This window comes from Pygocentrus nattereri, chromosome 16, assembly GCF_015220715.1.
Source record: "Pygocentrus nattereri isolate fPygNat1 chromosome 16, fPygNat1.pri, whole genome shotgun sequence".
In the NCBI taxonomy this organism is placed as follows: domain Eukaryota; kingdom Metazoa; phylum Chordata; class Actinopteri; order Characiformes; family Serrasalmidae; genus Pygocentrus; species Pygocentrus nattereri.
The window spans coordinates 12,196,594-12,209,888 of record NC_051226.1 but is presented as its reverse complement, the minus strand read 5'-3'; the positions used below and the strand labels follow the sequence as shown (position 1 = coordinate 12,209,888).

At 38.5% G+C, this 13,295-nt stretch overlaps 1 protein-coding gene across 8 annotated transcripts in view; it reads left to right on the top strand.

Annotated features, from left to right (window-relative positions):
• The window catches only part of vav2 (vav 2 guanine nucleotide exchange factor), a 218,502-nt gene that overhangs the window by 189,625 nt on the left and 15,582 nt on the right, over positions 1–13,295 (top strand). For all 8 annotated transcript variants that reach the window (XM_017715426.2, XM_017715482.2, XM_017715474.2 and 5 more), the window contains one exon: positions 11,086–11,185. In XM_017715426.2, coding sequence (XP_017570915.1) covers positions 11,086–11,185 — 100 coding nt within the window. The remainder of the gene's footprint in view (positions 1–11,085; positions 11,186–13,295) is intronic.

The window sequence follows — 13,295 nt, the reverse complement described above, 5'->3', positions numbered from 1 at the left end:
ACTGTGCAGTCCAACCATTTAGGAGGCTCATTTGAAAACATTGTGGCTGCTGATAGTGTTGATAGCCGCTGGACTGCTGATTGTGAGATCAGTCTGCTGGCTGTTTTTAAGCGGAGGTGAGGGGTCCTCAGTGCCACGTGTCAGAGACTATTACCTCACACTCTGCCTGTCACCTCTGCTTTACTGTGAGCTTTCCTCAGCACCCACCCAGGCTTATTCCCCATGCAGACAGAGGGCTTTAAGGCTGAGCATTTTGACAACATTGTGTTTTCTCTGGAATAACATGCATGACAGGGTTCCCATAATGAGAAATCCGTGTGAGAAATCCAGCAACAGCACCGGAAGAACAATAAATTTAAAGAGTGATTACATGGCAGTAGCAAAGGCAACCACAAAAGGGAACAGTCACACTTAAGTGACTTAGACTTACTTGCTTATTTATTCCCATTCTCCACTTGGAGTGGACAACATAACGTATTGACATCTTGTTAACATATTGTAATGTCACAGGCACAGGATGCCTTTCTGAGTAGTTTTTTATATCATGGGTATTGTCAGTACTTCTAGAACATTGCATGTTCCATACAAAGACTACAGTGTGGTCAAGTTATGCCATTAAGTACAGGTTATTTAAACAAAATGGAAAATATGTATATTTATATGCTTTATCTGTGTATAAATTACACAGAAACCTCAACAACTAAATATCATATTTTCAGGATTTCTACCCTTTGCCTTTATTACAACTTCTTTTCTCTTTAAGAGACTTGCTTTTAGTTTTCCAAGAGCTCTATAGGGATATTTTTCCATGCCTCCAAAGTTCAGTCTTAGAAGTTGGTTTCATTTTCCACCTTTTATGGTAACGGCTTCATGACACATACACATCCTTTCAGAACCATAGCGTTGTCTTCTTACAGTAGAAGGACAAACTGAAAAATCTGTAAATTTTTTCAGATCCAGAGTAAAAGTAGAGCTTGATTTTCTCTTCTCTCTCAAAGATGAAAGCTGTTTATCTGATGGTGACAGTTTTGGTGGTCTGCCATGGGGTATTTCACAAAGCAGGATTTTTTCAGTTAGCCAGATAACTTAAGGCCAAATTTCCTATTTGACTTTGGGATTAAGTTATCTGGTTTAATTGAGAAATCCTGCTTTGTGAAACCCCCCCCAAGCCTTGCGCAACTGTTAGGAGTCTCATATTGTCTGGTTTCTGAAGGCCAGTTTTGGAAGCTCCTGCTTATTTTTTCTTAATAATGCAAGTGGGTTATTTTATACAGAATCTCACAAATGTTCCCTGACAAATGACAAACTGGGCTTAATAACTGTTTTGATTGCAAATGAAACAAATGATGTGTGATTTCTGTCTTGTGCGCAGTGCTATAGGCCAATATCAGACAGATTATTTATTATATAGGCAAGTAGAAAATATTGTGGAGAACATTATAAATAACATCCACTAATGTATAGTAATTGCATAGTGGCAAATGGCAGACTAGATGTCAGGCATTTATGGCAGCATTTTATTTTATTAGTTTAAATATATTGCAAATATATGGAATATTGAATATATTGCAAACACTGAATTTTAAGAAGCTCACTACACTTTTTTTCATAGCTTTTTGTCCATTCCACTTATTGTAATATATTGTATATCATAAGATATACAAAGTGCCAGGGGTGTGGATAACCTAAATTGTCTGAAGCGCTGAAATAGGGAGAGGTCCTCTGGCTTTGGCGCATAGAATTAACACTGAAAAAATATTGCTGAACTCTTTCGCCCTTTGTGGTTGTCAGAATACAGCATCTTAACACAGGCAGGCTTCCAAAGCCAATGTGACAGCATTGTCACATTGGTCAGCAACATTCATCATTTCAGCACCTTTAACTTTTGACATGTGAATTGGGGGTGGGGTGCTAGGTGGGTGGAGGCATTTGTGCTGAGAGTTTAGCACTTGACGCTGTATTAGCAAAAGCAACAGCAGTGGCTTTTTAGCGAGAGAGAGAGCACTCCTTGTGGTGTCCCAGCGGCTACATGCTGCTTTTGGCCATTGACAACTCCTGTTCTGACAGTATGAGCTTATGTGATTGATAGCACTTTAATGATCTCCATTAACCAACATTATGCTGTGTTCAGCATGTGACGCATGAATAAAAGAGTGTGGGCCTGTTAAAGAAATCTGTACTATTCAGATCATGGCTAAAAATAATTATATTCATAGAAGAAGCACATGCAGCTAAGGTCCTATTCAGCAAGCATAATAGAACAAGGCGTTATGACTGGACCATAGGATTGGACAGTATTGATAGAATAATGATATTTTCCACATAAATCACTATCAGAAGATACTAAAGTTTGCATTTGTGAAGTTAATGGAGTATTTGAGAATGTGTTACGGACTTGACAAGCTTGATTTGTTTGGGCCATTTTGTTCCATTTTTCTTTGTTAAAATTACGCTAAAGAGAACCTTACATAATATTGCAAACATTACCAGACAGAAACCACATTTCCACAAAAAGCACTTACTAGAGTGTGGGGAATCAAGTATTTAGACACTTTTGTTTTCATTATATAATGTATTACTTGTGCCTATATCCACTTCAAATATAAGGTATTTCAACTTCGTGTTAATAAATATGAAACATCCAGAAGTATGTATTCTCTGGCATAAACAAATGTAACTGTAAATGTGAGTTAATATATAGCAAAATATATTTACATATAACAAAAAAGTCTTCAGAAACTATATTAAAAATAGTCAGGTCTGAAAGTTTTTGGACAGTGATGCAGTTTTTGCACTTTTGCCTGTGTGCACCACCAAATTCCAGGGGAGGTTATGTGTAAACTTATTTCCGGTTTCTGCTCTGCTCCGCTTTGAATACAGCTGCATTTCATTATTCATCATCTTTGGCTGAACTCCCATGCTTTAGGCAAGGACGGTGTGCTCAGAATTGTGGAAGAGATATCAAGCACCAAATGTGCAAAACTCGATAAAGGATATAAATAATTTTTTGAGCAGTTTATTTTTGATTATGAAGGTAAATTGTTAGCTGGTTCCCATTGTTGCTAACGCTAGCTAACCTACCTTACTTAGTGTCACAGACAGGATGAGCAATGGTAGGTAGTTTCAGCATTTAGAGACCTTTAAATATGTGTCTGTTTAAGAAGTAAATAAAGTGTTTAACATGAATTATTGTGTAAAATTATATCCTTCTCAGTGTCCAATGCTGTAGATAGGGAGATCCAGGTAAGGGCTCAGTGCGGGGACCACAGACAGGAGGTCCAAAGACTTTAGGAATTTAACTAGTTTATTGTTATAACATTGCAGTTCACAAACCCCTTTTAATGTACGCAATTAGATATACTGTTTTATAAGCTAATTCACTATTAGGTTTTTATGTACCACATATAACCACACATCTTTCCCGTAACCATCTGCCATCACCTGCTCACAGAAGTTCTTTGATGCCAGTCTCGAGGGTCTCGTACACAAGCCATGATTTCAGTCCACAGCAAAAAAACTCACACAGACATGGGGAGAATATGAAAACTCAACACATATGACTGTTCAAATGTTAGTACAAAGCTAAACAAAAATAAATAAATGTATTATTAAAATGGAAGCTGACTACAGTGGTTGTTTTTGAAATTTTAGGGGTATATTTTAATAACAGCATTTCACAAACGAAGTAATCATTGCCTCTTTATATATATATATATATATATATACATATATATACATACATACACACACACACACACACACACACACACACACACACACACACACACACACACACACACACACACAGTGAAGCCCGAAATTATTCATACCCCTGGCAAATTTTGACTTAGTTACTTTTACTTTTATTCAACCATTTTTTTATATATCAGAAATGGCACAGGCATCTCCCAGAAGATAAGACGATGTACAAGAGGCATCATTGTGGAAAAAATATTTCTCAGCTTTTATTTACATTTGAACAAAAAGTGGCATGTCCAAAATTATTCATACCCTTCTCAATAATCAATAGAAAATCCTTTATTGGCTATTACAGCATTCAAACGCTTTCTATAATTTCTGACCAGCTTTTTGCATGTCTCCACTGGTATTTTTGCCCATTCATCTTTAACAATGAGCTCCAACTTTTTCAGGTTGGAGGGTTCTCAATAGGATTCAAGTCAGGACTGCAATACATTAATGTTTTTGTCCGCTAACCATTTCTTCACCACTTTTGCTGTGTGTTTTGGGTCGTTGTTGTGCTGAAATGTCCACTGGTGCCTGAGGCCAAGTTTCTCTGCAGACTGCCTGATGTTTTGTTGAGAATTTTGATGTATTGCTCGTTTTTCATGGTGCCGTTTACTGTGATTAGGTTACCTGGTCCATTGGCTGAAAAACACCTCAAATCATTAGGTTCCCACCACCATGTTTGACAGTGTAGATGGTGTTCTTAGGGTTGAAGGCTTCTCCTTTTTTTATGCCAAATGAAGGATACATCATTGTGGCCGAACAATTTGATTTTTGTTTCATCTGACCATAAAACAAATCTTCTTTGTCCAGATGAGCATTTTCAAAGGCCAAGTGAGCTTTTGTGTGCCTTTTCTGGAGAAGTGGCGTCCTCCTTGGTCTGCGTCTGTGGAACCCAACAGTGTGCAGTTTTACCAGAATGGCCTTGGTGGTGATCCTTGGATTCTTTTTCACCTCTCTCACTATCCTCCTGGCCAGCACAGGTGTCAATTTTGGCTTCTGACCACATGCTCTGAGATTTTCCACAGTGTGGAACATCTTGTGTTTTTGAAAAACACTTTGCACTGTAGCCAATGGAACTTGAAAACATTTAGATATGGCCTTATAGCCCTTTCCTGACTTGAGAGCAGCCACAATGCACAGCTACAGGTCCTTAGTAAGCTCCTTTGTCTTAGCCATGACTGTCCACAAACCAACTGCAGAGAGCTGCTGTTTTTCACTTGTTGAGTTTATTAAAACAGCTGTTCCCAATGAATCAGGGTAATCAGGATGCTTTAGAACAGCTCAGACTATTTGGAATGGTATAGAACTTTGGACTTTCCCATAGACTGTGACAGTTTGCAAAGGTTATGAATAATTTTGGAGATGCCACTTTTTGTTCAAATATAAATAAAAGCTGAGAAATATTTCTCAAATTTCCACAATGATACCTCTTGTACATCATCTTATTATCTTCTGGGAGATGCCTGTGTCATTTCCGGTCAAAAAACAATTTCTGGTTGAATTAAAGTAATAATTTTTATATATATATATATATATATATATATATATATATATATATATATATATATATATATATATATATATATATATATATATATATATGCCCACCGTCCTTACCTAGTTCTTCCTGCTCTATTCTCCACCACCCCTCCTCATTAGTAGAGTCTCCGAGGCGGCCCTCTCCTATACACAGACTCTCTTGCTTGTCCACTGAAGCGACATGGCACTGCAGCCCCTTTTCACCCATGTTTTTCCCTTCTGTGTAACGTAGATGTCTGAAGGGTTGAAATGAGCTCTGCACACATACGTGCTGTTTCAAATTACTTTGAATGTTGGCTTCTCACTCCTTTTTAGTGTGATTAACTATTTCTTTCTGAGATCATCATCAGATGGAAATGAATGAAAACTCAAAACCGGAAATTATTTTACACAGAACTTCCCAAACCGGAAACGTTGATCCCAGAAACGAGAGAAAGGCTCATAGACTTACAATGAACCAAGATGCAACTGAAGTGTAGACCTTTAGCTTTCATTTAAGGTTTACCAAAAACACTGCATTAGCCATTTAAGAGCCATTTTTTGCATAGCTTCTTAACACAGGCAGCCTTCCAATTCCATTGTGAGAGTGACATTGGCTTTGTAAGTGGCAATGTTATCACGGGCTCAAAAGTACTTGGACATACTAGCATAATTATAAATACAATAATTATTTTTAATACTTGGATGCAAACTTACAAAAATTGTGTCACTATTAAAATACTTATAGATCTGGCTATATATGCAGTGGTTGCATAGCATGCAAGTTCTAGATATTGATGGTGCAAAAGAAAAGTTCTCGTGCAGATTGCATCTGGTGTGTCAATATAAAAGACACTGCTGTTTGTTGAGAAGTTCACACAAGTAGCAGTCATCAGATGAAGGTGTTTCCTAAGGTTCTTAGGGACAACATTATTCAACAATACTCACATGGAAAAGACTTCACCTTAAACCTTACCGTAAGTGAAATTGATTTGATACCGTGCAAGTGGAAAGTTCATGGAACTACAACTAATCATCCCAGGACAGATGGCCCACATAATATTTCACAGCATGCTCTCTGGCTACTGATATGGAAGGTAAGAGAGAAACTAAACCAAAAAGAGTGTGCTGCAATCATCTTATGCTCCTACACCCCACACAAAACTCTTCTGCTCATCAAGAAAACACACCCAGAAATGCAGCAAATAACTGATGACTAGTTTCTAAAAACAAACCAAAAAAAGTGTCTCCTGACTTTGAAAAGCCTTTGAAAGTGTACAGAGGAGACAGGTTTTGAGACCGATAGTCCATCAGAGAGACCGTCCTAACTTTGGGGTATTGAAGACAGTTTGCTCAGAGATATGACAGCAGATTAAAGCATCCAGCAAATTACATTCATTGCCATTAACCCAGTTTAACTCAGTATTGCTAAAACTAAAAATCAGCACTAACATACCGATATAGACGATGTCTTCCAGCACTGCAGGACCAATACTGTATCAAGTCTTCACATGTTCCTCCACATCTGTCTTGTCTGGGGAAGGAGATGGAATCTCCAGTATGAAAAGATGGCGCAGGGATAAACTGTCATTTTAAACGTGGTACAACTTTTGACAGTTTGCTAAGCCAGCTTGTTAGCTCAATTTACATGTTATTTACATATTAACTAATCAGGCTGAGTTAAGGATGTCTGCGTATATAATTAAAAGTTCACCCTGTTTGACTTTGATGTAAACCTAGCTTACTAGCATGGCTACAGTCCGCTTGACTTCAAGTAATTTTGCATGTATTCTTAGTGTTTCACAGTACTATAAACCTTTCTCCGCACAGTCAGACTCCTCACTATGGGAAGTATGATTGGTGCATTATTTGTTAAAGCTGGGTTTGTCATTAATGTTACCTGTAAAATAGGATGATTCTCATTTTTTTCTGTGTTGCAACAACTGTGCACATGAGCACATGATTAATGATTCAGTTCAGTCATGCTGCTGGTAAAACCAGAAAACTATGTGGTAGAATATTTTCCACTTGCATGTTACATAACAGATTCAGAAGCTTCAGATCTGTCCACAGTTGTTTATGTAAATCCTTCTACTGTGAGAAAACAACTCAGCAGTATGAATCAGAAAGGAGGTGTAGCTGTCCACAAGCCCTTACTGAGAAAAAAAAATTTGTAAATAAAAAAAAAAGAAGCTGCTGCTGTTCCTCAGTGGACTCGGCACCCCAGCGCCCAGATCTCCGCTGAACGTGTTTGGCATTACGTGGATCATGAAAAGCAGAAAATGTAACCAACTTCAAAGACTTTTGAAATTTGGGAAAAAAATGCCTGCACATTTCTTTGAAGAACTAAAAGTAAGCCTCCTGAAAAGAATGGAAGCTGTAATAAAGGCAAAGGTGTACACACTAAATATTTAGTTGTTAGTGGCTCCTGTAATTTTTTTTTTATGGGTTTTCTTTTTTCCTAAATTTAAAAGTGAATAACTTGTGTTCATTGACAGTTTTGACTGGAAATAAAAAAAAAAAGGATGGCCTCTGGATGGATGACTGATGACACTAGCCCAGTACTATATGTACAGTCACCAGTTTCTTCAGTGGGGGCTAAATAAATTGACAGTATTTATATCTTCATTTACCTATTGCAAGATATAGATAAATATTTTGAATTATCTGCCGTGTTAGTTGATAGTCTGCCACTTGGTTGATAGTATAGTGGCTTTATAAAGAAAGGTCATGATCATGGCGTGAGTGTACAGTGTAAAAGTAGCAGCAAGTCCTATAATGCCTCTAGTTTGCCGATGTGTCCTTGACTGTGTGAGAGAGGCCATGGTGGTGAGGTGTTTAGTGAAGGTTGCCCTCAGGGTGAAATTATCAGAGGTTTTGTACAATAGGCTTTACTGGGCTGAACACTGCATAACCCTCACCCTCTACCAATATCAAACCTCAGATCTCTTTTAAATCTCTCTATTCTACCCTCTCCACAGAGTTGCTGCACACATTACACTCTCTGTGGTTATTGTAACATGAAGGTCTTAGTATATTAAAGTACATTTAATATAAATAATTAAGTAGTTTAATTTTTTACATTCAATTCTTTGTTCCATGATCATTTTCTATATAGAGATTATGACTTTATTACCTATATTCTCTCTCTCTCTCTCTCGCACTCTCTCGCTCTCTCTCTCTCGCTCTCTCTCTCTCGCACTCTCTCGCTCTCTCTCTCTCGCTCTCTCTCTCTCGCTCTCTCTTGCGCTCTCGCTCTCTCTTGCTCTCTCGCTCTCTCTTGCTCTCGCTCTCTCTCGCGCTCTCGCTCTCTCTTGCTCTCGCTCTCTCGCGCGCTCTCTCTCGCTCTCTCTCGCGCTCTCTCTCTCTCTCTGGGTGTACTTTATGATCCACCTTACATATTTGATCTGAAAATTGGCTCATAAAAAAGACCTTCATGTCCAATTATGTCTATGACATCTGTTATTAGAGCTAATTCCTGACACCTGCCCCTACATTTTCTGTATGCTGCTGAATCTGTGTTGTGCCTCGTAATTGAACAGGACTCCCATTAATCTTCATCAGTCCTTCTCCTCGAGGAGCGCTGCCATCCCTCTCGTTCCACATCAGCTCTTAATCAGGCCTGCTTAGCCCATGGGCACGAAGGTCTTGGCAGGGAGCAGAGCAGCAGGGAGGCCTTACGAGTTCCACTGAGGCTCCACATCCACCCTGAGCCTTCTCAAACAGCACACATGCAGACAGAGAAAGGACAGGCCAAACTATTCTAGCAGTGCAAGGATAAGAAAGGTTATGGTCATCATATGAAGTTGTGTGAGTCAGTTGGAGTATGGAGTTTCACTTGCCATGTGTTTGGTATTGAAAAGAGATCTGTTTAGAGTGAGTAGCTTTAGAAGTTTATTACATGCTGAACAAGCTACACATGAGTGACTGTCGTTTTGCTGGTAAAAACTTCAGTTGGTTTCGTTTAACAATAGACCCTTGACCTGGTATAGACTTTTGAGAATGAGTCATCAGTTTGTAGTTTGCATCATTAGCATCTGAATGAGCCCTCAGTATGCATATCTGGGGAGGAATTAATGGCATTTTTCAAAAATAGCACTTTGTGGTTATCTGTCAAGTTCCTAAGCCTGTACTTCTTGTTCTGTGTACCTTTTTCCTCAATTATAACACTGTGATTTGAATTATAAGGTCATTTAATAGTCAAAATAGGAATATTGCTGCATACATGCTGATGCTGAATTATACTTCTGTCTGTCTTTTTTTTTCTTTCCTAATGTTTTTGTACTATTTTAAAGATGGGTTGTATGAAATGTATTTGTAATTTAGTACCTCTTATGCAAGCCAGTCGTTTGCACTAGTTCTGGTTCAGGTTTAATAATATTTGAGTCTCTTAGCACCCCATAATATTCACAAATAGACAAATAGCTTTTGCTTGGTTCACAACTGTAGATGCTCATGTGTAGTTGAGATCTTGGAGGTGTTTCTATCATGGCCTCTAGAAGCCTTTATGAACAAAATTTACACTAACACATGAACTCCTTCTCAGTGTCTTGACACAGATGAATGTACATGGGTGTTTGCAGAAGTATAACTCAACTTTAACACTCTTGCACAGATAATTGACATTTTAAGTCTGGTAACCCCCCCAAACACAGACACAAAAAAGAAAGATTTATTATATGTGGTAGGCAAGTTGGTTTGACAGTATTTGAATAGCTGACGATAAATAATAGTGTTGCTGTTGTGTATAGTTACAGCAGTAGCCTTACTTACATGTAATGTCAATTAAATGAACAGGAGTCTTAGCCTACTTGTAGCATAAATTTAGCAATATTTTTATTTAGATCATTTGATGACCTTGTACTACAGAGGAGCCAGTGATATTCAGGAGAAACCTGTACAAGGCACAAAAAATTACTGTTTAGAAACATTTTTGTTTATCATCTCTGGTGTAATAGGAGCAATTTTATTTATTTATTTTAAGAAACGCTCTTGTATTTCCTGTATACAAAAACTGACTGTCAGAATGTCAAAATCATGTAGTTAAAATGACATAACCTCTCATATATCTATTCTCTCCTGATGTTCTTGTGGCAGAACATAGATTCTTTAAGAACTTGATAACCATACTAAGATTTAGCAAAGAACAGAGCCAGATTTCAGTTGTCAGACTGGATTGAAGGATTTTGTGCCAGTGCCATCTTGGTCTCGAAGTTCAAGCTCTCAGGAAGGTTCTGTGTGGCTTTGCTTGTCTTCAGTGAGGATCTTTCTAAGCAATAATTATACTCTGTCATGCAAGCTCTGAGCAAGACCATGATTAAGAGACAGAGCTGCCAAAAGTGTCCAAGCATTTTGCGGTTGCCAGCTATGTCAATGCCCTACTTTAATCAGAGGCGAAAATCTGTGCCACACGTGGTGCCATCCTCCAGGCTGGGGAACTTTGAACTACTTCCAAGCAGAGCTGATCTGTTATAGTAGTCCATTGTGAAATCTAATGAATGTACATCTGATATTCTCAGTAGCTCAAATTAGATTTAAGAGAATGTCTTAAACAATTTGTTCAAATCAATTAAGATAGTTTTACTGTTGCTTTACTTTTACTGTCCACTCCAGCCACTGGATCTGACTTCAGACTAGATTCTTAGTCTTTGGTAAGACTGTGGTAATGTGGTAGTTCTAATAGTAATAATAGTAATAGAAAGGAATGTAAATGCTGAATCTTAGCAGGAACCTGTATAGTAAATTATAGAGGAATGTCAATGCTGAATCAAAGTAATGAACATAATGGTAGTGAACTCTAACTCCATGTGTCTTCTTTAGGCTGCTGATCTACGGCCAGTACTGCAGCCACATGGAGCATGCTCAGAAGACCCTGGATGAGCTCATTGCCACACGGGAAGATGTGAAAAGTAAAGTGGAGGTAAACTCACTCACCTTGAGCATCTCATGCCCTGTCCTCATTCTGCTCTGATCAAACTCATTAGCCTTATCAGCTCAATGGAGATACACGCAGGCTCTTATCCACAAATCATTGATGCTGGTCAAGTGCACTAGAGGCAGCTCAGTGCAGTTTTGTCTTAATCAAGTTCCTGCTGTGGAGATTATTGACTCTACATTGATGTTCACACAGTCTGATAGCTGGCACTGATCCAGCTTGAGACATTGTCAAAATTCCCCTTTGTCCTAATGTTCAGTGCATGCGTCAGAATTATCTGATGAAAGACAAACTGGCACTCTGAGACAGTCGCTCTAAGCCAGAGTTTTCCCTAAAAATCTTCTAAACCTCGTGGAGCTGTACTGAAGCTATGTAAAGAGTTAGCAGTGACCTATTTACCAAAGTGGGCTCTGCAGAAGTCCCAGTTGCCCAGAGCAGGCCCAGAGGCACGAATGCAGCTCCAGTGGAGCTTTCCTTTCCTCTCTCAAACCAGAGCTGGAGCCAGAGTTGCCGCTGTAGCCTTTCTTTCCCCACCTCCTCCTCCTGTTTTCATCATCACATAATTGCAATTTGGCTTTGCAACACATTTACAAATACATAACCACACAGACCAATCATCCTGCATCCTACATAAAATATGAATGTTTTAAATGAGAAGTGAGCAATAGTATTAGTACAATCAATATGTACTTGAAGAATAAGTTTGAATTAAAAGTACATAGCACAAGGCCTAGTGCATCTGCATAAAATAAGCTTTAGGGCGAGAGTATAGTATGCTCTCGCTGTGCTTATAAATACTTACATTCTCCACTACTTTGTAGGTGTGGAAAGATATCCCTGCAGATTTCTTTGAAATCTAAGGCATCTGTATAATGTTCTGTTAAAACTATGTTTTCTTTTTTTCCTGTTGCTGAAAAATAAATAACTTGTACTTAATGGCCATTTTGACAGGAAATTAAATCAAATAAATAAAGGGAAATTTCTGACTTTTGCACAATACTTTGTTGTGTTTTATGTTATTCCTCATGCCATTTTTTTAACTATCATGCAAACAAATTGGTCTGTCTGGGAACAATAATGGCTTGTAGTACTACTACTGCTAGTAAAATCCATTGTAACATTCAGCAGATCCGAACTAGAACACTGTGTCCCATAGGCAGAGTCCATGAAGGCCACATCAAATATACCAAGAAAGACTGGAATCAGATGATGTGAGACAGCCATTATGTCTGTGCAGGATTAGAGTGGATTAGTGTGGAGGAAATCACAGAGGCTGAGATTGTTGTCTGTACGCAGTTGACACATGCAGATGATTATCACACGGCTATCTGCCACACGAGGAGGGCTCGGTAATTGGGCAGGCTTTTGGGCTGCACTACCAGCGTACTCAGTTGAGTGAAGTGCCTCTTTCATTGGATTAAAACCAGAATTTTTTCCTTTAGGAAAAGGACACAAACACTAATTATGAGGCTGTTGTGATGAACTTCCACTCCATGGTTAAATGTCAAGCACCAGTAGTTTAGATGCTCCTCTTAATCTTCATACACCTCGTGCATCCTCACAGACATGAGCTTGTGAACATTAATAATGGGCTGATTTTATCTAATATGTGGAAATGTTTAATTAGTGGTATACTTTTAGTACATCTTTACTGAAGCTGTGTATACATGATCTTATGTCGATCAAAAACAATTAATGGCACATATTACCTGGTAGTGGAAGAGGGGAAACTAGTTTATCTTTAGGATTCAGATTGAGCGCTGGAGTGATTGGAAGCATTCCGATATTTCCAAACATTTGATTTTTATGACTTTTGTGTAGTGTGAGGTGGTCGGCAATGTAACTGTGAATGAATGATTCAGGCGGAAGCCCCTGGGAGAACTAGTTGAATGGAGAAAAAGGTAAAGAGACACATACGCGTGATAATGGAGTAGCTGTTTGTTGGCAAATTTGAGAGTCAAGGCGCTCACTTTATAATTTCATGTCTGCTTGCGAGTTCATAGTAAAATGCTTCTCCAGTTCTCATTGCAGAATAGAATGTTTCCACACCACCTTTTCATCCACATCTTGTGTGGTTTTTTCTTTGATTCTTATA